Source organism: Ictidomys tridecemlineatus, chromosome 11 (assembly GCF_052094955.1).
Source record: "Ictidomys tridecemlineatus isolate mIctTri1 chromosome 11, mIctTri1.hap1, whole genome shotgun sequence".
Taxonomy (NCBI): Eukaryota; Metazoa; Chordata; class Mammalia; order Rodentia; family Sciuridae; genus Ictidomys; species Ictidomys tridecemlineatus.
The window spans coordinates 34,077,201-34,100,140 of record NC_135487.1 but is presented as its reverse complement, the minus strand read 5'-3'; the positions used below and the strand labels follow the sequence as shown (position 1 = coordinate 34,100,140).

Genomic DNA, 22,940 nt, shown 5'->3' with positions numbered 1-22,940 from the left:
AGCGGCTTTGCTAAGAAACATCCCCTTAGTTACTCCAGATCCAAGTTTACTGATACAAGAGTTTATTTAGAAGATTAGATTCTAAGAGACTTGGAAACTGTGCTAGTTTATTCAACATTTCTCTAACGTATTTCCCACTCTTACCCATATCGCCTGTGGAGCTGTCCTAACTGCTGACCTTTTCAAGATGGCGGCCCGAGGGTGCCACCCTCGGGCTCGCGCACCTCCCCAAGATGGCGGCGCCCGAGGCCTGGCGCGCCCGGAGTTGCTGGTTCTGTGAGGTAGCGGCGGCAACGACCATGGAGGCCACGTCCCGGGAGGCGGCGCCAGCGAAGAGCTCGGCCTCGGGCCCCAGCGCTCCCCCCGCCCTGTTCGAGCTGTGCGGGCGGGCGGTGAGCGCCCATATGGGGGTTCTGGAGAGCGGGGTGTGGGGTAAGTCGCGGGGTGAGGGGCTACCTCTGGCATCGAGCGGGGGCGGCCCAGCGGCCAGGGGGCGAAGGGGGCGAGGCCGAGAGGCCCCGGGCAAGGCCCAGAGCCGGGCACTAGAAGCTGGATTGTTGGGTCGGAACTTTAATTCTGTGACTGACAGGGTTGGACAGAGTAAAGACCGAGACCAAATGAGCAAGTGGACTCTCACGGTGACCTGGCCGGGGGGCGCCGGGGGCAAGGCCAGGAGGCCCAGATTAGGGCAAAGCCGGCAGGACTTGGGCGACAGGCGGGACTGACGGGCCAGAGCCGCAAGCACCGAACTGACACCCGGCTAGACCGAGCTGAAGAATCTCGGATGTCGAACCGACGGGCAGAGGTGTTTTGGCCGACCAGGGCAGGGGCAGGGGACCGAGGATGGCAGGCCTAGCCCGAGGCAAGAAGGCCAGGCCCCGGGCCACCTGAACTGATTCACTGCCTATGGCCTCTGGTGTCTGCTGGGCACATCACGGGTGCCGGGTGCCGAGACTTGGAGGCTAAGCCGATGGGAGTGGGTGGAACAGCGGGTTGAAGAGCAAGGGTTAGGGGCTGGGGAGAGGCCGAAAGGCTCTGCGCCCGCGGCCTGTCTGACCGCCCAGGGCTGACCGGAGCGCACAGGCGACCCGGGCCTCTGCTAAACTGACCAAGAGATCGAGTGACCCGCAGAACCGAGAGCACCGGAGGCCACAGGGATGGGCCTCAGCAGCTAGGTAGGGTGGAGAGCGGGTGGAGGGGGCCCGGAGCGGTTCAGCAAGCGAGGAAGGCTCGCGGGTTTGCCGGCGGAAGGGCCAAGGAGGCCCCAGGCAGGGCGATGGCCTGGGGAGCCCCGACTGCTGGGCTGGAATAGGAGGGGGCGCGTCGCGGCCAAGAGGCCTTGGTCCGAACGCGAGTGAACAGAGGCTCCAGGTCTGAGGTGCTGCAGGGCCGAGCCTAGGAGGAGGGTGGGCCGGCGGCCTGGGGCGCCAGGGTGAGCGTCTAGGAAGGAAAAACCGACTAGTTGGGCTGATGGGCCTGGTAGGGGCGGAGAGGAGGCATGCTACCGATGGGCACGCGGAGACAGTGCTGCGGGATGGGTACCGCTAGCTGCCGCTTGGCCTCTGAGGAGGGAAGCAGTGAGGACTGGTAGTAGAGTGAGAAGGGAAAGTGAGGGCCTTGCGAAGCAGGCCTGGCTGCACCCGGACAGAGGCCTTGGGCCTGACAGACTGGTGGTGTGAGGGGGTGGGGTCCAGAGAAGGCTGAAGTCGGTGAGGAGGTCTCAGGCCAGGACAGGGAGCCCGGACAAGGCAGGGGTCAAGGGGGGGTGCTGAGAAGAGGAGGCCCTGGGCCTTGGAGCGTGTGGGGGAGGGGTTTAGCAGGAGGCCTCTGGGGTGGTGGCAGCATCTTTGCCAGGAGAAAGACGCTGGTCAGGCCAGGTGTGGAGGCTTGGGGCCCCAGGGTAGGGGTTTGGGTTACACCATGAAGAGGTGGCCTCTGGAAAAGGCCCTGGAGTTTGGAGAGTGGTCAGGGAGGCCCTTGGTGGTGGGAGTGGGCCACCAATCCTGAAGAGACCCAAGTTCCCTCCTGTAAAGGAGTCCTCAGATCCCTTGTGGGGAGGGGATTGTGGAGGCCCTGTGCCAGCAGCTGAGAAAGGTCAGGCTGACCCAAGGGAATGGAAGAAAAGCGTCAGTGGAGCTGAGCAAGAACTCAGAAAAGTCCTGGGAATGTGAAAGATCTAGCTGCATCAGCCCAGAACTTCTGGGATGCTAATTCTGGCTAGAAGGCAAGAAGACTGAGTATGAAGGTTCCAAGTTGGGAAGAGGAAGCATTAAAGAAAGGTATAGCCTGGAAGGAAGCAAGGAAGAACCTAGCTTAAGAAGAATGGGGAAGGGAGGAGCAGAGTTTGTGGGTAATAAGAGAATGAATATTTCTGTGGCTTTGAGAAGGAGTGGGCAGACAGAGGGGAGCAGACTTGAGGAAAAAGGGATAAGGCTCTGGAGGAACTTCTATGTTGCCTTTTTCTCCCCAAATGACAGTTTCCTGAATCTCCTTTTTCCTCTTTTTCCTTCTCCCACCTCTGCTGTTCATGCCTTCACCATTATTACTGATTAAGTCCCCAGTGTGAGCTAAGATACAGCCAGAAAAGCCTTCCTGGAGGTAGCAGACTTAACACTGATTTGTGAAAGGAGGCATGAGTAGAGGCAATGGGAAAAAGGTAGTATGAAGAAACTTAAGTAGAGTAAGGCATATACCTTGAATGTCAGTATACGAAATTTAAACTTTGAATCTTGAGTGCATTAGAGAGCCTTTGAGGGTTTTGAAGAGGGGAATGTCACCACCAAGATTAGGATGCAGAGAGAGAGAGACTGAAGTCAAGAAGGGTAGTTAATCCAGATGATAGTTGATATGGCCTCTATTAGTGCAATAATATAGGGAATTAATACTTTCAGACTCTTGAATTTCAAGATTCAGTTATTTACAAGTAAAATTAAAAATGGATCATGGGCCAGACAGGGTGGTGCACACCTGTAATCTCAGCAGCTAGGGAGGCTGACAGGAGGATTTCAAGTTCAAAGCCAACAACAAGGTGCTAAGTAACTCAGTGAGACCCTATCTCTAAATAAAATACAAAATAGGGCTGGGGACGTGACTCAGTGGTTGAGTGCCCCTAAGTTCAACTCTCGGTACCAAAAAAAAAAAAAAAAAAAAGTAGATCATGGAATGGCGAGAGCCATTATATACCAAGATCTTAGACTCGTTCTTGCTAGTATAGAGATGATATTGACATATTAATAGCCAGTATTTAGTGAGTTTATTATGGCCAGGCATTTAATCTTATAATATCAAGAAGTAGTCATTATGATCTTGATTTTAAAATTGAGGAAGCTGGGTGGGTATGTGGCTCAGTAGTAGAACACTTGCCTATCAAGTATGAGGCCCTGGGTTTGATTCCCGGAACCACAAAATATAAGTAAAATAAAATTGCAGAAGCCGATACTTAAACAGGTTACATAGTCTAAGAATTCACAGTTAACTAAGTAATCAGTCAGGATTTCACCCAGTTCCAAGTCTAGAGACTAAAGTCTTTAGACACCATACTACAATCCCTCCCAGAAAGAGAGAGCTGACAAGGCCAGTTTGGGTTGTTTTGTTGTTCTATGCTGCTCTACCACTGAGTTACATCCCCAGCCCTTATTGAGACAGGGTCTCACTAAGTTGCCCAGGTTAGCCTTGAACTTGCAGTCTCCTGCCTCAGCCTTGTGAGTTATTGAGATTCCGGCATGCACCACCAGACCTGGCGCAGTAAATTTAGAGTAAAGAGATTGTCTTTATTCTTCATAGAAAAGTACTAATTCAGGTTATAGCAGTGACCCAAAGGATGGAAGTGGTCAGTCTGTAAGAGAATTGTGGTCCATGGGAAGGGAATTCAGAAAAGTTAATAAAGGACTTGTGACAGTGGAAAGATGATTGGTTGATTCCCTGAAAGTGGCAAGGATATTCCTGTTGGAGAGAACAGTATGACAAAGGCACAGAGGCAGAAAGCAGCATAATATGAATAGGTAAAAAAGTAATTTAATGTGACTGAAATATAGGTGGCAAAGCAGGGGAGCTCAAGTTAGTAGGGAAGTTTGTGAAGAAGCTTTTATCACACATATTCAGTAGGATATTTTTTATGAAGTGGAAATGAACCCAGGACTTCATGCATGCTAGCCTCAATAGGATCTTTTGAATGCAGAATGTTTTTGTTATGCTTGTGTACAAGTGAACTGACCAGCTCCTAAATGATCATATCAGCGTGTTTTGCGCTCTTACCCCTGAAATTCCAGCTGCCAACTGAGTGACTGAAGATAAGTGGACCAGAGTTTAGACGAGACTTAAGTTAGCTTTTCCATGTTCCATGTATCATATGAGAAGTCTACTCTTCTGTTTTCCTTTCCAATAGAGTATATAATTCTTGGAACCCTGGGGGGGAGGGAAAAGTAAACTTTCTGTGTTTTGGTTTTTGTAGCCCTCCCAGGCCCAATACTTCAAAGCATCTTACCTCTGCTCAATATATATTACTTGGAGAGGATTGAGGAAACTGCCCTTAAGAAAGGTGAGTGTCTTTCTGTCTCTTTCTCAGTAAGTGATTGTGAACATGGTACCCTGATGTTCTTCAGGTAAATATTATACATTGATGCCTGCATAGAACTTTATGCTTTTCAAAAAGTTCCCTCATTCCTACTTTCTTATGATTCCCTGCAGTGTCCTGTGAAACATAGAACAAGTATATGATCTCTGTTATTCTGATAAAAATGAAATACAGGCACACCATAATTAATGCCAAAGCTAGGACTATACTCTAGATATTCTGAATGTTTTATGGTCCGTTTTACCAAGCTGCCTCTCCTCATTGGGATACATCTGTTAACGGCTTAATATTTATCTAACTCTGATGTGCCAAGTATTATTCTAGAGAAATTCATTAACTCATTTGCTCCTTTCAACAATGCTGTGAAATTATTAATTACATTTTACAGATGAGGAAACTGAGGTATAGAGAAATCAACTTGCCCAACATCATACAGCTACAGTATAGTTTGCTGATATTTAAACCTTGGCAGCCTATCTTTAGGGCCAGTGCTCTTAACCACTCTGTCATATTACTCGTGAAGCCGGAGGACAACATGAAAGGCTGATGTACTTCACTCATGGTGGCCAGCAAGCAGCCAAGTAAGTGTGCTATTTCTGTCTACAGGTCTCTCCACTCAGGCTATCTGGCGTCGTCTGTGGGATGAGCTGATGAAGACAAGGCCTTCCAGTTTGGAAGTAAGTTAAGGTACCAGGTAGAACTCTAGCCTAATCTTCCACAGGAAGAACAAGCAAATTAGAGAGCGTGTAAACAAGCATGTAAACAGGAACAGCATGTAAACACAAGCCGGGAACTGGTAGAGTTCAGGGAAAGGGATGAAATGGATTTGGGATGAGAGCTCAGATGGTTTGTCACAATTTTTGACCCATTTGGCATTTGCCACTAAATTGTTTGCCCACCATGTTACCAAAGGACACAAAACTGGGAAGGATATGACCACAACAGACGACAGAGCCAGAATTCCTAGAGTTCTGGACAGAGTTGGTGTAGTGGTCAAATAATTAAATGTAATTAACAGAACAAACCAAACCTTGAATGAATCCAAAAATTTCTAATTGTGTGGCCTCAAGGGTAGAGAATAAAATAGTCTGGGCTAGAAGCAGTTTATATAAAAAATATTGCTGGGTGCAGTGGCATACGCCTGTGATCCCAGTAGCTCAGGAGTCTGAGATAGGAGGATTGCAAGTTCAAAGCCAGCCTCAGTAAAAGCAAGGTGCTAAGCAATTCAGTGAGACCCTGTCTCTAAATAAAATACAAAACAGGAGTGGTTGAGTGCCCCCAAGTTCAATCCTCAGTACCAAAAAAACCCACAAAAACATATATATATATATTAAGAGGCTTTAGCCAGCAGTGTGCTGAAGCCATTCATAATGACTATACCCTGAGCTGTGTGAACTAATGTAAATATAATATAGGCTGAAACACAAGGGGGACCATAGTCCTGCCTGGCTCTGTAATGGTCAGGGTATCTATTCCTGGAGTATAGAGAAAGAAATCAAGCACATTGTGTGAGGCACATTTGGAAGACAAGATGTTATTCCTGAAAAAGAGACAACTTGGGAAACATGCACCATCTTGAAATACATGAATGCTATCACATGAAAGGGGTTAATAGACTGGTTCTGGATGAATGCTAGAGAACGACACACTTTTACCAAATTAAAGGTAAAATTGGTGATGAAACAAGCAAATTACAGAGATAATAAGCTTCCCATCACTAAGTATTCAAAAGGTATCTGGATAACTACTAGATAAGGGAATTCAGCATTATAAAAGGGGTTGGACAGGATGAATTTTAGCATTCCTTTTAACATTGAGATTCTGTTATTTGCTGATTCAGATATAAATCATTGGAGTTTTTATTTAAGCAGACTATCTTTTGCTGCTCCATGATTAAGTGACAGAAATGATCTAGCTTAAATGAATATTTATTAAAACTTACCACATATCAGATGTTTTCTTTTTTTAAGAATTTAACCTTTATTTATTTGTTGTTTATTTGTTTTTATGTGGTGCTGAGGATCAAATCCAGGGCCTCACCTGTCCTAGTCAAGCACTCTACCACTGAGCCACAACCCCAGCCCCCACACATACTAGATCTTACCTAGCTGTCGTAAGTGCAGACATAGTTCCTCATCTTGAACTGTAGGGAAATCTACAAATAGATCAGGGATGATAGGATACTGCTATGAAACAAGGAAGCAGGAAGAAGGAAGTAAAGGAAAAAAGTCTTTCTTAGAAAATAGTATTGCAGCTGAAATTTATTTGATTAATGAGGCCAAATGACAAAGAGATTTAAATTGGAAATTTAATTTTAAATTTCTGGTGCTGCACTGGATTCAGTAACATTCAGTCCTATATCCTTCAGTTTTTTCATTTCCAGATCTGGACTGAAACCATTGGTATTCAGCGTAATGACACTGAGGCCCATCAAAATCCTCAGATACTAGGCCTTATGAAGAAAAGAAGTGTATGTAAGAATAGTAGAAAACAGTAATGGCTTTCTGCCATCTTTCAGTAACATCAGATTCCCTTTGTCCCTGTATTTCACAAGCAGTATGGTTGACCAGCAGGTGACGAATATTGTAATATCTTAGAGAAGGCTTTTAAAAAAAAATTTTACTTAAACATGAGAGTAGAATGTATTTTGACATATTATACATACATGGAGTATAACTTCCTATTCTTGTGGTTGTACACAATGTGGAGTTATCAGTGGCCATATATTCATATGAACATAGGAAAGCTGTATCCAATTCATTCTACTGTCTTTCCCATTCCCATTCTCCCTTGTCCAATCCAGTGGAACCCCCCCCACACACACACACACACAGACATTGTGAGTCAGCATCCATGTATCAGAATATTAGGCCTTAGATTTTTTAGGATTGGCTTATTTTACTTAGCACTACTTAGCACGAGAGTCTCCAGTTCTATCCATTTATCAGCAGATGCCATACTTTTATTCTTTATGGCTGAGTAATGTTCATTGGGTATATGTATCACATTTTCTTTATCCATTCATCAACTGAGGGACACCTAGGTTAGTTCCATAGCTTAGCTATTGTGAATACAGCTGCTGTGAACATTCATGTGGCTGGGTCACTATAGTATACTGATTTAAGTCCTTTGGGAATATGCTGAGGAGTAGGATAACTGGGTGAAGCCTTTCTTTATTCAACATTATCTTAAGATGCCTGAAAAAAAAATTGTTATCTGGTTTTCTTGGCTCAAAGCATTTCAGAACATTTAGGGTGCCCGAGCTTAGTGACATAAAAGTTACTTAGGCAGAGGTCCTGGCTTGGAGCAGATCTATTCTAGATGTCTTCTGCATGACAGCAACTTTCATCTTATTTATTCATGACTCAGAAACACATATCAAGGACGAGGGTGTGGCTCAGTGGTAGAGTGTTTGCCTAGTGTGTGCAACATCCTAAGTTTGATCCCCAGAACCACACACAAAAATCACCACTTATTGAGAACCTATGCTAGGTCCAATATATCATTTAAAAGCAAGACTATTTCAAACTATGGGGCTGAGATTGTGGCTCAGTGGTACAGCACTTGCCTAGCACGTGTGAAGTACTGGGTTTGATCCTCAGCACCACATAAAAATAAAGGAATTGTGTTTATCTACAACTAAAAAAATTTATTTTAAAAAAAGGAATATTTCAAACTATGAGGCTGGGATGGTGACTCAGTGGTAAAACACTTGCCTAGCACATGTGAGGTTCTGGGTGATCCTCAGTACCACATAAAAATGAATGAATAAAAAATGGTATTGTGTCCATCTGCAACTAAAAAACTTTTTTAAAAAGTAGTATTTCAAACTATGGAGTACTAGTGTGCATAGATCTGTATGATACAGTAGATACACTGGTAATAAAGCAGTGGGGAAATGAAGGGTGATTCAATAAATGGTTCTTTAGCAATTGGTTAACCATTCAGAAAAAATTTAGAGCCTCATTTTCAGCATGCTCAAATAATTTCTATTTGATTAAAGATTAAATTGTAATAAGTAAAAGCACAAAACAACTAAAAAATAATAAAGGTGACTCAGTTTCTAATCTCAAAATGCAGAGTGCTAATTATTAAATGGGCAAAAGAAAAATAATATGGGGCTGGAGGAGTAGCTCAGGTGATAAAGCGTTTGTCTAACATGTTTGAAGCCCCAGGAAAGAATATATAATTTAACCACATAAAAGGCCAACACCATAAACAAAATTTAAAAAGCAAATAAACAATATTGTCAAAACAAAAGGATGCAGAGAAAAAGAAAACATCCAAATAGAATTTAAAAAGTAAAGTTTTAGAAGCTGGATATGGTGGTGCACACCTGGAATCCTAGCTACTTGGGATGTTAAAGCAGGAGAATCACAAGTTTGAGGACAACTAGAGCAATTTAATAAAACCTTAACTAAAAAAAAAAAAAAAAAAAAAAAGCAGCCGGGCACAATGGCTCACACTTGTAAACCCTCCCATAATTGGGAGGCTGAAGCAGGAGGATCACAAGTTCAAAGCCAGCCTCAGCATCTTAGGCACTAAGAGATTCAGGGAGACCCTGTCTAAATATTTTAAAAAAGGGGCTGGGGGCCAAGGTTGTGGCTCAGTGGTAGAGTGCTTACCCAGCATGCGTGAGGTATTGGATTCAATCCCTAGCACCATATGAAAAAATAAACAAAATAAAGGTATTGTGTCCATCTATAACTAAAGAAATATTTTTAAAGGAGGGGGACTGGGGATGTGGCTCAGTGATTAAGTGCCGCTGGGTTCAACCCTGGTACTACAAAAAGAAAAATGGATATAGCTCATGGTAGAATGCTTGTCTAGCATGTGCAAGTCCTTGACTTCAATCCCCAGTACAGCAAAAATAAATTTAAAAATTGCCAGGCACGTGGCACATGCCTGTAATCCCAGCAGCTCAATAGGCTGAGGCAGGAGGATCGTGAGTTCAAAGCAAGCCTCAGCAATGGTGAGGCACTAAGCAATTCAGTAAGACCCTGTCTCTAAAAAATATAAAATAGGGCTGGATATGTGGCTCAGTGATTGAGTGTCCCTGAGTTCAATCCCCAATACCCCAAAATAAACAAATAAATAGAAAAGATCTGGACAAATCATAAAATACACAAAATCTCCAATAAAGTGATCATTTAGTCCCATTGATGTTTAAAAAAACAAAAAAGGAAAGTAAACAGGGTGTGATAGTGCATGCCTATAATTACAGAGACTCAGGAGGCTGCGGCAGGAGGATTGCAAGTTCAAACATGGACATGGTAGTGCACACCTGGAGTCCTAGCTACTTGGAATGTTAAAGCAAGAGAATCATGTTCAGTGGTAAAGTGTCCCTGGGGTTCAATCCTCAGTATGGTTAAAAACAATATTAGGTGAATTATTAATAAGGTACATCTATATTAAAATCACATTCTAAAAATGTTTAACTGGGCATGGTGGCACACACCTGTTGTCCCAGCTACTTGGAAGGCTGAAGCAGAATGTGAGCCCAAAAATTTGAGACCAGCCTGAGCACATAGTTTCCAAAAGAGACCCAGTTTCCAAGGAAAAAAAAAAAAAAGAAAACCAAATATAATTTTAAAAATATTTAAATACTGGGCTGGGGTTGTAGCTCAGTGGTAGAGCACTTGCCTCACATGGGTGAGGTACTGGGTTCAATCCTCAGCACCACATAAAAATAAATAAAGATATTGTGTCCTATCTACAACTAAAAAAAAAAAAATTTAAATATTTAAATACATGGTGGTATAGCTGGGCACTGTGATACATGCCTGTAATCCCCATCAACTCAGGAGGCTGAGGCCCTGTCTCAAAATGAAAAATAAGAAGGGCTGAGAATGTGGCTCAGTGGTTAAGTGCCCCTGAGTTTAATACCTGGTACCAAAAAAAAAAAATGAATAAAAAATAAAAAGGCTGGGGGTATAGCTCAGTGGTAGAGTACCTGTGGGTTAAACCCCAGTACCTCACATATATACATATGTATATGGTGGTGTAGTGGTCAAAAAAAATCCAGCATTTGAAACTTCAAAATTGTCTCAATGTTGTAAAAAAAAAAAATGTATATAACTATTCACATGTACATATATACTCTAGAGTTGGTTTACACATGACTTTTTGGTCTGCTTCTTTATCTTTCCAAAAACAAAACTTCTCTTTACAAGCTAATGAACATTTGGTGGCTCTAAAAATTTAGCAGAAGAAAATATTTAATGCAGTGATTTATGCCTTTAACCCCAGCAACTCAGGAGGATAAGCAGGAAGATGTCAAGACCAGCCTCTGCAACTTAATAAGGACTGGGGATATAGCTCAATGGTAAATGGCCCCCTGAGTTCAATCCCCAGTACCAACACCCCCTCACACACACACACAAAAATCCATTAAAAAAAAACTATGTAGCTGGGTGAAGTGGCGCACACCTATAAATAATCCCAGCTACTTGGGAGGCTGAAGCAGAATTGTGAGTCCATGTGTTTAAGACCAGCCAGAGCAACATAGTGAGACCTTGTCTTTAAAAAAAAAAAAAAAAAAAAAATAGCTACAGTGGCACATGCCTATAATCCCAGTGGCTCAGGAGACTGAGGCAGGAGGATCATGAATTCAAAGCCAGCCTCAGCAAAAGCAAGGCGCTAAATAACTCAATGAGACTCTGGGCCCATTAGGGCTGGGGATGTGGCTCAGTGGTTAAGTGCCCATGGGTTCAATCCCTGGTACCAAAAAAACAGAAAAATTAGCCCTCCTTAGTTTGTACACATGCTACCTCCTTCCCCACCAGTGCCTGTGCCAGCCCATTGAGAATTGACCATTATTGTGTTGGTGAGCAGGTGTCACTTCTCATTTCTCATTGGCAGTGCCTCATTTCCCTTACCCTCCCACAAAACAAAGTGTTTAAATCACTTTGCATTGTCTGAGCTATAGTTCACAAAATGAATAACTTGGTCTAAGTCATGTATTTTTCAGCTTTGACATTTTAACACAGATTCTTCCAAAAAGTGGTGGTGGAGGGGCTGGAATTATAGGTCAGCACGTGCGAGGCCCTGGATTCCATCCTTAGCACCACATAAAAATTAAATAAAGGTACTGTGTCCAACTACAACTAAAATAAAATATTTAAAAAATGGTGGTGGAATAAAATACCATGAACTGTTCTTTGCTTATAGATTAATTCATAACAAAGAAGCCACTGAGATAGCTAACTTTACACATTTAACCCTCACAACAGCCCTATGACATTGTTATATTTATCTCCTTCACTTTACAGATAACAAAGGCAAAAAGACCTCAGTGAAATAGCGTGCCTACTTGGGCATATACGAATATGTGACAATGAGTCCTACCATTATGTATACCTATAATGCCTAAAGTGAATGGCAGACCCAGAATTCAAGTTTGAAGGACTCTGGCTCTAGAGAGCACGTTCCCTATCACTGTCATGCTTCTCACTGCAGTTATATTTGAGGCATTCTAGTTGCAAGTATTTTAATTTTTTTAATGTAGTGTTGAAAATCAAACCCAGTGCCTCACGTGCTAGGCAAGTGCTCTACCACTGAGCTACAGCCCCAGCCTGCAAATATTCTTTACCATTGTCTTCATTAGTCATTAACATGTCAGTAAATATTTAGTAGTTACCTAACCTACATTTCCCCATGCACTTTATGCAGAAACCACCATAGTATCTTGTAAAGGTCCAGATTTTATATCTATCTCATGTGAAGTTGAAGCCTTGATAGTTACCTGCCACTGTCTTTCAAGACTGTGCATGTGGACCAGCAAATCTGTGGGAAAGATAGGACCTGAAAGACTTAGGAATACTCTTCTACCTCCACTCAAAATCGAGCAGGGGGGCTAGAGATGTATCCCAGTGGTGGAGCACTTGACTGGCATACAATAAGGCCCTAGTACCATCAAAAGACAAAAAGATGCTGAGCAGAGATCTAGTTTCCAGCTATTTTTTCCTGCTCCTAATACCATGCTGCTGGTGAACAAGGACCTTCTCTGTTACTGCCACAGGTACCTCAAGCATGAGGAAGTTATTCCTAATTAGTATCACAGCAGGCAGAGGCTAGGGCAAAAGTAATGACACTTGCCAGAGGAGAGTAGAGGCCTACATCCTGCTGAAAACCTCATTAATTGGGCGGTTACTCTGATATGGAGGAGTGTATGGATGTAGAGTAAGAACCAAATAGAAGTGTTTTGACTTTTGGTCTTGGGAACCTTTTGGCCCTTACTGCCTTTGCTTTGGGCTGAATAAGGACCCTGCTGTTAAGCAAGTCCATCTGGGTAATTAGCTGCTTTAGCTACAGCAGCAGTAACATTTACTTTGTATTTTACAGTTTTTATGAAGTAGGTGACCGTATCCACATCAAACAGAAGGAAAGGGGTCAACACTATAGTCACAGCTGGGATCCATGTTGAATTTGGCAGGCTTCCCCCTGCATTGTGATTGGATGAGGACTTAGTGATGGTCTTTAGTTAGAAATTCTGGGGATAGGTATCCATCTTTGTCTCAGAGTGCCCTTTTGAATTAGGCAGAAGTCCTTCCTAATCTCTGACACACTTCAGTCATCTGGGGCAAGTTTTTTTTTTTAAAGATGCCTGAACCTTACCTCAGATATTCCATATAGAATCACCAATTTTGGATACCTGACATATGAATTTTGAGTTGGGGGGGGGGCAGGTAAAAAAAAAAAAAAGTTCTGTAGGAAATTCTTATATATGCCAAAGGTTGAAAATCCCATATCAGAATAGAATGATGGGGGCTAGGGTTGTGGCTCAATGGTAGAACGCTCACCTAGCACGTGCAAGGCCCTGGGTTCAATCCTCAGCACCACATAAAAATAAATAAAGGTATTGTGTCCAATTACAACTAAAAAAATGTTTTTTTTAAAAAAAGAATGATGAAGTTCCATGTCCATCAAAGTAAATATCTTGTCTTGGAGAAAACAAATCTAAGATTTGATTCTTCTCACCAGGAATTTCTCATTTAGTTAAGACATCTACAAGGCTAAGAAATCAAACACCATGGAACAGTGTACAACAGTTTAAACTGAAGTAGAGAAATCCCAAAACTAAACAGCCTTATAGAAGCTTAAAGTTCAAAGAACCTTTGTGAGACCCTGTCTCAAAAAATAAAAAAGGGTAGGGATGTGGCTTAGTGACTAAGCACCTCTGGGACCAAAAAAAAAAGAGAATGACATGTTAACTCCAGCATGGTTGTGCACATCTGAAATCTAAGCAACTCTGGAGGCTAAGGCTCGCAAGTTCAAAGCCAGCTTCAGCTTAGGCCATAAGCAATTTTAGATTGTAAGGAACTACTGGGATTTTAAAGCAGAATAATACATTTGAAGTAGTATTTCATGAAGAGGACTTCAGTGAGCTCATGCAAAATAGTTTGGGAAGGGATTAAGGGAACAAAGAGTAATCAGGAAGCTAATAAAGTGGCCAAGTGTATAATCATAAGGAGCTAACCAAAACTAGTGGTGATAAGATCGGAAAGATGCAGTCATGTTCTAGATACAATTAGGAGTGAGTTGTGAGACAATACAGCAAAAACAAAAAAAAAAATAGTGTCTGGTTAGGAGTGGTGGCATACCCGTTAGCCTAGCTACTCATGAGCTGAGGCAGGAGGATCACAAATTTGAAGCCAGCCTCAGCAACTTAAGAGAGACCCTGTCTTAAAAAAAAAAAAAAGAAAAAGAAAAAGAAATAAAGAATGGTCTCTGAAATCAGATTTCCTAGGCTCAAATTTTTGTGTATATGGTCCTAAGGATTTAATCCAGGGGAATTCTACTACTGAGCTACACCCTCAGCCCTTTTTTACTTTGTGACAGGGTCGTGCCAAGTTGCCCAGGCTGCCCTTGAACTTGCCAGACTCTCCCGCCTCAGCCTCCAAAGTTGCTGAGATTACAGGCATGTGTCACCATCCCCAGCTAGGGCTCAGATCTTGATTTCTACTTACCAGTGATAACACTACCAGTGATAATCCCTTTGTGCCTGGTGACCCCCCCCCAAATTTAGATTTTTAGTTCAATTGATGAAAAGAAAATGACTCTGGGCTGGGGATATAGTTCAGTGGTAGAGCACTTGCCTAGCATGTCTGAGGCCCATAGTTCAGTCCCCAGCACACATAAACGCATTCCTGCATCAAAAGTTTCAGGAAACCATCAAAAATAGTTTCAACTTGATTTGCCTACAGTAAAATAAAATTATTCTGTTCCTCGGGCAAGCACAACATACTTTATTCTACAGAAAAGCTAATTCCCACCCCCCTCCATACAGGGAATAGAACCCAAATGCACTCTACCACTCAGCTACATCCTCAGCCCCTTTTGAGACAGGGTGTTAAGTTACACGGGCTGGCCCCAAGCTCCTGATCCTCCTGCCTCAGTCTCCTGAGTAGCTGAGATTACAGGTGTACACCACTGTGCCTGACTAAAGTGCTCCTTTCATTTATTTTGTAATGTCTTAGTTTTCTTATCTATAAAATGAGGTTAATAGTAATACTGCACACTTCGAAGATGTGATTTAATTAATTTGTATCATGTAGAACATTGCCTGGCTCAGTAAGTGCTCAGTAGTTTGCTATTGGAAGGAAATTAGGATAAATTTCATGGATTGCACTCTTAGTATCATGGCTGTCTGGCATGTTTTCTACTTTCAGAGTGTTACCTGTTGGCGAGCCAAGTTTATGGAGGCCTTTTTTTCCCATGTTCTGCGTGGGACCATTGATGTGTCTTCCGATAGGCGTCTTTGTGACCAGCGCTTCTCACCTCTTCTGCACAGCTCCCGCCATGTCCGACAGCTCACCATCTGTAACATGCTGCAGGGTGCAACTGAGCTAGTGGCTGAGCCCAACCGCAGGGTTCTGGAGACCCTGGCCAGTTCCCTGCACACCCTCAAGTTCCGCCACCTGCTCTTCTCTGATGTGGCTGCTCAGCAGTCACTTCGGCAGCTGTTACATCAGCTTATTCACCATGGGGCTGTCAGCCAAGTGTCGCTGTACTCCTGGCCTGTGCCTGAGTCAGCCCTTTTCATCCTTATCCTCACCATGAGTGCTGGTTTCTGGCAGCCAGGCCCTGGTGGCCCACCCTGCCGCCTCTGTGGAGAGGCCTCCCGAGGCAGGGCCCCATCCCGCGATGAAGGGTCCCTATTGCTTGGCTCACGCAGGCCTCGCCGGGATGCTGCTGAGCGATGTGCTGCAGCCCTCATGGCCACCCGGCGTAAGAGTGAAGCCAAGCAGATGCCTAGAGCTGCAACTGCCACTCGGGTAACTCGCAGGAGCACACAGGAGAGCCTCACAGCAGGTGGGACAGACCCTAAGAGGGAGCTGCACCCTCCAGCCACCTCCCATGAGGCCCCTGGTACCAAGCGGCCACCCTCTGCTCCAGCTACCACCTCCTCTGCCACCTCTTCCACATCCTCATCCAAACGGGGTCCAGCTAGTTCAGCCCCACAACCTAAGCCCTTAAAGCGTTTCAAGAGAGCTGCAGGAAAGAAGGGTGCTCGCACCCGTCAGGGGTCTGGTGCAGAGTCTGAAGACCTGTATGACTTTGTTTTTATTGTGGCTGGTGAGAAAGAGGATGGTGAAGAAATGGAGATTGGGGAAGTAGCTTGCGGAGCTTTGGATGGATCAGATCCCAGCTGCATAGGGCTTCCAGCACTGGAGGCCTCCCAACGATTCCGCAGCATCTCCACCTTGGAGTTATTCACAGTTCCTCTCTCCACGGAGGCAGCTCTGACACTATGCCACCTGCTGAGTTCCTGGGTGTCTCTGGAGAGCCTCACACTCTCCTACAATGGTGAGCACTTTGGAGGGGCAGGTTTGGGCTAGGATCTCCCAGCAGCACTAGCTGTGTGCCTAATCCCTAGGGGGAAACTGGGAATATGATCAGGAAGCTGGAAATGTAGTTCAGTATGCTTCACAGGGGGCAAAAGGCAAACGCAAAAACAGTAGCAAGCTGGGCATGTTGACACATACCTGTAATTCCAGCAACTTGGAAGGCTGAGGCAGAGGATTCCAAGTTTAATGGCCTTGTCTCAAAACTTTATAAAGGAGCAGGGGGTGCTGGGGATATAGTAGTAGAATGTGTCTGGGTTTAACCCCCAATAAAAACAAAACGGTAGCAGATTGTCATTGTTAAGAGAGGAACATGAGGTCTGTAGGCTTGACTCATTGTTGAAGCAGGGATTCTGAGGAATGTGAGACAAGTCAGTTAGATCCGGAAGTATTCCAAAGGCAAGTGGGAAAATAAAATGTATGCAGAACCAGCCAGGGTTTGGATCCCACTAGTCACACTGAAGCATCTGTCTAGACGTGGTGTGGGACGCTTTTTTTTTTTTTTTTTTAAATAAGACCAGCAAATTGCAAGGCAGTCCTCAGTCCTTTCCCACCTGCTGTGCTCAGCTAGTAAAACTTCAACTTTGGCAAAAAAAGCAATCAGCCTATGCTGCTACCCACTGCTGGAGAAAAGTCACACACCTGTGCACATGGTGCCTACATTCATGGGCATTACCTTCTTAAGAACCCAGTTTGTAATAGCAGCTCCCATTCCTACTCTCCTCTTTTCCCTCCTACTTCACAAAAAGAAAATAGAAGCCATCACACCTGAACTCCTTCAGCTTAGTTTTAACCAGTCCATAAACTCTTATCCTTTTCTCCTTCACCATAATGGAAGAGGTGAAGAACACTAAGACTAATTCTTCCATTAGCACTCTAGACCCATTTCTCCCAACTTCTTAGAGAAACTTGCTTCTAAATGCCTTAGTAATAACCTTTGTATACTATTTAGTATATGTTTGACATATTTCAAGTATCCTCAATATAACAATTTAATCCTAATAACTATCCTATGAGTAAGATGGGTGTGGTGGCACACGCCTGTAATCTCAGCAGCTCAAGTGCCTAAGGCAGAAGGATTATTATAAGCAGGGTTGAGGATGTGGCTCAGGGGTTGAGTACCCTTGGGTTTAATCCCCAGTACACTCCCCAAAAAATCCTATGCTGCCTCCCTTCTTTTCACTGTCTCCCCACCAAAAACTACCACTGTATCTCTCTTCCTCTATATCCTCTTAACTATCCCCTGTTCTCTCCTGCTCAACACAAATTTAGTCTATCCATATATATTGTAAAGGACCTGGATCACCAAGTTCCTTGTTACTAGATGCAATGTATACTTTTCAATCTCCATCTTACATGTATCTTGGCAGCAATTGCTATTAATAATCTTCTTTGTGAAGTATTTCCACTACCTCAGCAATCCAAATGTTTTCCCTCTCCAAATGCTACTAATGTTCTGAGTTCCTCACATCCTTTACACATCCTTCCAGGACAATTTCATCCATTCCTGTGGCTTCAGTGGCCAACTATCAATGATTCCTCATTCTGTGAATTAACCCAGATCTTCTCCCTCAGCTTCTAGACCCATGTATCAAACTGACAACACCTTATTCATGTCTAACCTTGGATGTACCTTCTATATATTAATCTTATGTTCTCAGTGATATCAGAGTTGGCTTAATTGTACAATGAAACCAGAATTCTGCCTCCACTACATATATATTTGGTCATCAGATCCCATTTTTCTCTCAAATCCATTTATTTCTCTACCCCTACATCCTTCATTCAGGCTACCATTATTCCTTACTTTGGTTTCATTTCAACAGTTCTCCTCTCTATAGTCCCTTGTGTACTGCAGCACAAGGATTCTTCTAAACTTGCAGATTTGAATGACTTGTCAGTTATCTAAAAACCTTTCCATGGAACATCCCCATACTTTACTTCAAGAGTCATTCATGTCTTTGCTCCTGCTTACCTCTATAGTTCTATCTTGAATGCTTCCCTTATATTTTACATACCCAGCTATAACAAATATTTTTAAATTTTTTAATATTGGTGGGTATTTTGCTCATTTATTTATTTGCAGTGCTGAGAATCAAACCCAGTGCCTCACACATGCTAGGCAAGTACTCTACCACTGAACCACAACCCTAGCTCTGTGACAAGTATTTTTTAGTTCTTAGAACCTGTTTCTCCTTAACCTTCTATATGTCCTTTCTGTGCCACAACCACTCTTCTCTCTTAACCTGTCTCCTTTATTCTTTAGGACTCAACTAGAAAGCCCTTACTGATAATAAGGCAGACTAGGTGTTAGGTATCCAAACCTTTGTACTTTCATCATACTCTACTTTCCGAGTTCCATCACATGTGCTGTTTACTAGTGTCTAACACCCCACCCCCCGCAAAAAAAAAAAAAAAAAAATCTCATCGCATACTTAGTTACTGGATAAAGCTTAGATAAATAAACAAATCAACAGTAATCAGCACAGTCCGGAAGGGAACAGATTCCAAGGATCCTTCTGGGTCCTATTTACTCTGTGGAACATGGATTTCATTTTAGTTTCTTCCTGTGCTAAGGATAGAATCCAGAGCTTTGAACCTGCTAGACAAGAACTCCACCACTGAGCTACATTCCAATGTAGATGTGATTATCTTTCTCCATCCCAATCCCACTCAATTGAGTCTCTAATGTATTCTCTTTTGGATCACTGTTACTCTGCTACTCAGTTTATACCTGTTCCCAATGGTCTATAGGAGAGCAAACCACCTCTTCAGCCTAGCTTTCGGGACTTCTCACATGGACTCTACTGTCCCACCCTTTAGATCTCAGTTTCCTGAGCCCCCATCTAGCCAGAGAAGCCTTCAAAGTCATTCCTTGCCTTCTAGCTGTAACCCTTGGCTATACCTTCTTTGTCTAAAATTTTATCTAAGGCCAGGCTTCTTCAAAAAACTACTTGGAACCCAGAAATCTGAAAACCTTTACTGCTCTCTGAACCTGGCATTCTGCTGCTAGTACATGCCACCTGCCATATTTTTTTCTTCCGTTTTGTGACTTGCCCTGATATTTGAGGGCATAGCCCAGTAGGCATCAGTTTGCTGGTTCCCTGAGGAAAAAGCAAGACATATATAAATAATTGAGAGACAAGTTGTTTTTAAAAATTGGATTTGGTAGTAATGGAAATATTTGAATGTCTCTAAATGTTAATGCTATTGACACTCCCCCATGACTCTTTCCTGTTGTAGGCTTGGGTTCTAATATCTTCCGCCTGCTGGACAGCCTGCGGGCCCTGTCAGGCCAGGCTGGATGTCGCCTCCGTGCCCTGCATCTCAGTGACCTGTTCTCACCACTGCCCATCCTGGAGCTGACACGTGCCATTGTGCGAGCCTTGCCCTTGCTGCGGGTCCTCTCTATTCGTGTTGATCACCCAAGCCAACGGGACAACCCTGCAGTGCCAGGGAATGCAGGGCCCCCTAACCACATAGTTGGGGATGAGGAGATACCAGGTGAAGTACTGCATGTGTATGCACACACATATCTCCACAAAAATATGCATTTGCATTTGTGTGGGGAGGAGAGGAGGACCTCCACTCCAGATCAGCTTCCACTCACTCCTGGCTGAGCTGTAATCTGTTTCCTCTTTGGAGGCTACAGTTCTGTAAGATAACCTTGGGCTAGACAGAGCCCAGACTACCATAAACCCAGAAGAGTGACCTTGGCCATAGTTGAGCCAAGAACCAAATGACCTTCAGATCAGTTTAGGTCCCCCTGCTACACATTCCCTTAGTTCTATGACTTTTAACCCCCAACAGTACATACCCTATTATATCTGGATGTGTCTGAGTGGTTTAGTCTACCTAGACTAAAAGCTCTATGAGGGAAAGGGCCAAATCTCCAATTGAGTGCTTTATTCCCAAAACCTGGCAGAGTTTCTGAAACTCAAGGCCAAGTAGATAAATGATTTTCTTAGTGAATACCTTATAGATGGAATGGGCCCTGCTACGGGAGAAAGGTAGACATGACCAGTAAGAATCTTCTCTCCCTATCACATCTAGAAAACTGTCTGGAGCAGCTGGAGATGGGATTTCCACGAGGCGCCCAGCCAGCCCCACTGCTTTGCTCTGTTCTGAAGGCCTCAGGTTCTCTGCAGCAGCTGTCCCTGGATAGTGCCACCTTTGCCTCTCCCCAGGATTTTGGGCTTGTGTTGCAGACACTCAAAGGTAGGATCCAGCCAGTGGAAGAGGTATAGGCAGGAATCTAGCATTGCTTTCTGGAAACATTAAGGTTGGCCCATGATCTCTGTCTCCTATCCAGAGTACAACCTAGCCCTGAAGAGGCTGAGCTTCCATGACATGAATCTGGCCGACTGTCAGAGCGAGGTGCTCTTTTTGCTACAGAATCTGACTCTTCAAGGTGAGTTCCTATTCCAGAACCTAGACATCTTTGTTCTTATTGTGGTTCTGCCACTGTCTCACTAAGTGAGCAAATCAGTGTTCTTTTCTTCAACTATAAAGAACAACTATAAAGAACATAGAACCTGTATGAACCTCCTTCTGAAAGTCCCAAACTCAACTCCTCCTCTGCAAACACTGAGAAATTACTCTTTTAGAGTATCTCACCCAAAAGTATTTCTTATTTTTCAGAGCTTGGCAGAAATAGTGGTGGTGGGGAGAAATAAGGGTGCTGTGCCAGTCTCTCATAACCTTGTCTCTAATTTTCACACCTACAAAGAGGGTGGTCAGTGGATACAGAGGGAAAGAAGGAAGTGAATGGGGAAGTGTACATGCAGTAACATTTAGGCTTACTCTCTCATTTAAATCCTTATTTAGTTTCAGCCTTGCTTGCAGATTTGGACAATTCCTTCCCCTTTCTGGGTTTCTATAAAATGTTTGCATACTTTGCTAGGGCCACCTGGGGCAGGAGGGGCAACACCAGTCCTAATATAACCATTAGAATTTACTCTAATTTCTCTTGACAGAAATTACCTTCTCCTTCTGCCGTCTATTTGAGAAGCGCCCAGCCCAATTTCTGCCTGAGATGGTGACTGCTATGAAGGGCAACTCGACACTGAAGGGCCTTCGGCTGCCAGGGAACCGCCTGGGTGGGGACCAGACCCTAGGGAGGGAGAGGGGAAAGGAGCCAGGCCTTTGACCTAGAAACTCACTACGAATAGACACAAACCTCTTCACTGGGAATAGGAAGGTTGGAGTATAAACATTTATGTGCTGGGGCTTTAGGAACTGATAGGCTAGGCTTCTCCTGGTCAGAGTCAGGTTGGAATACCCACATTCCTGTTCTTGGTAGAGGTAATGTGCACTTCTCCCCTTTTATCTAGGGAATGCTGGCCTGCTGGCCCTGGCAGATGTTTTCTCAGAGGATTCTTCCTCTTCTCTCTGTCAGCTGGACATCAGGTACATGGTAGTGGGCAGGGAGGGATGGGACCACAGGATATCAAACAGGGATGAATTGCTTCCTGGATATCTAATCTATCTCATCCCTACCAGTTCCAACTGCATCAAGCCAGATGGACTTCTGGAGTTTGCCAAGCGGCTGGAGCGCTGGGGCCGTGGAGCCTTTGGTCACCTGCGTCTCTTCCAGAACTGGCTGGACCAGGATGCAGTCACAGCCAGGGAAGCTATCCGGCGGCTCCGGGCCACCTGCCACGTGGTCAGCGACTCGTGGGACTCATCCCAGGCTTTCGCGGATTATGTCAGCACCATGTGATGGGGCCCATACCTCACAGATCCATGCTCAGTACCATCAGCTTGCAGGGGCTGAGGCATGGGCTGCCCAGAATCCCCAATCACCAGTTCTGTCTTTCTCTTTCTGCCACCCTTTCCCTCTCTTTTCCATCTTCCCTGGCACTGAGGTTCTGGAGGCCTTGACAGGGCCCAGCAAAGACATTCTCACAGCTGGGTTTAGAGCCTTTGGGCCCCTTACTCAAAACCAGAGAACCCTGGCCAAGAGGTTATAGTGGTCATCACTATCACTGAGGATAGCCCCCTCCTGGGGTCCTGCCTTCCCACCTCAAGCAAGTACCCAGGCTTTAGAAAAGTATAGGAATGCCTACTACCAGGCCTTTTCCCTATGGGCTTACCACACTGTTCCCAGGCCTCAGTCCCTTTCATACCTTTATTCCTTTCTTTTTTTTAACCAGAAAAGTTTTTCTTATAAAATAAATTTTGGGCAAACATCATGCAGCCCTTCTTGATGATTTTCTCCCAGAGAACAAAATTCAGCAGGACCCTTGGGGCAGGTAGCCCATTTTCCCTGTACCCTTCTGCTAACAGCTACACTCAGACCAGCTGGTTATCAGCAGAGCCCCCGCTGCTCCTCATGGGAACGCTGGTGGAAGACGAAGGTGATGGCAGTGGAGGCAGCATCCCAGGCAGCCTGGAGTACCTCATCCTGGAGCCCCCGCTTATCAGTGCTATGGTTCCACTGGGCTAGGTCTGAAGTGCAGTCAGAACCATCAGGGGGTGGCCAGACCTGGCGTCTGTTGACACAACGGCGGCAGTGCAGC

General features: G+C 44.4%; 2 protein-coding genes across 5 annotated transcripts in view; one reads left to right on the top strand and one right to left on the bottom strand.

Moving 5' to 3' along the window:
- Positions 1-167: 167 nt before the first annotated feature.
- Positions 168-22,613, top strand: Lrrc41 (leucine rich repeat containing 41). Of its 4 annotated transcripts, none has more exons than XM_005317987.5 (10): positions 168-432; positions 4,451-4,537; positions 5,180-5,250; positions 15,244-16,381; positions 19,663-19,923; positions 20,473-20,637; positions 20,732-20,830; positions 21,396-21,518; positions 21,753-21,828; positions 21,922-22,613. In XM_005317987.5, exons 1-10 carry the CDS (start codon positions 234-236, stop codon positions 22,139-22,141), a joined length of 2,439 nt encoding a protein of 812 aa, XP_005318044.1. In that variant the 5' UTR covers positions 168-233; the 3' UTR covers positions 22,142-22,613. The 4 variants fall into 4 exon arrangements, with proteins under 4 accessions (XP_005318044.1, XP_013219561.1, XP_013219559.1 ...); XM_013364107.4 differs by lacking the exon at positions 168-432 and adding an exon at positions 491-805; XM_013364105.4 differs by lacking the exon at positions 168-432 and adding an exon at positions 824-1,175.
- Rad54l (RAD54 like) overlaps positions 20,311-22,940 on the bottom strand; it is a 38,155-nt gene continuing 35,525 nt past the window's right edge. The window contains exon 18 of the mRNA XM_040288609.2: positions 20,311-22,940. Coding sequence (XP_040144543.1) covers positions 22,730-22,940 — 211 coding nt within the window. The 3' untranslated portion in view covers positions 20,311-22,729.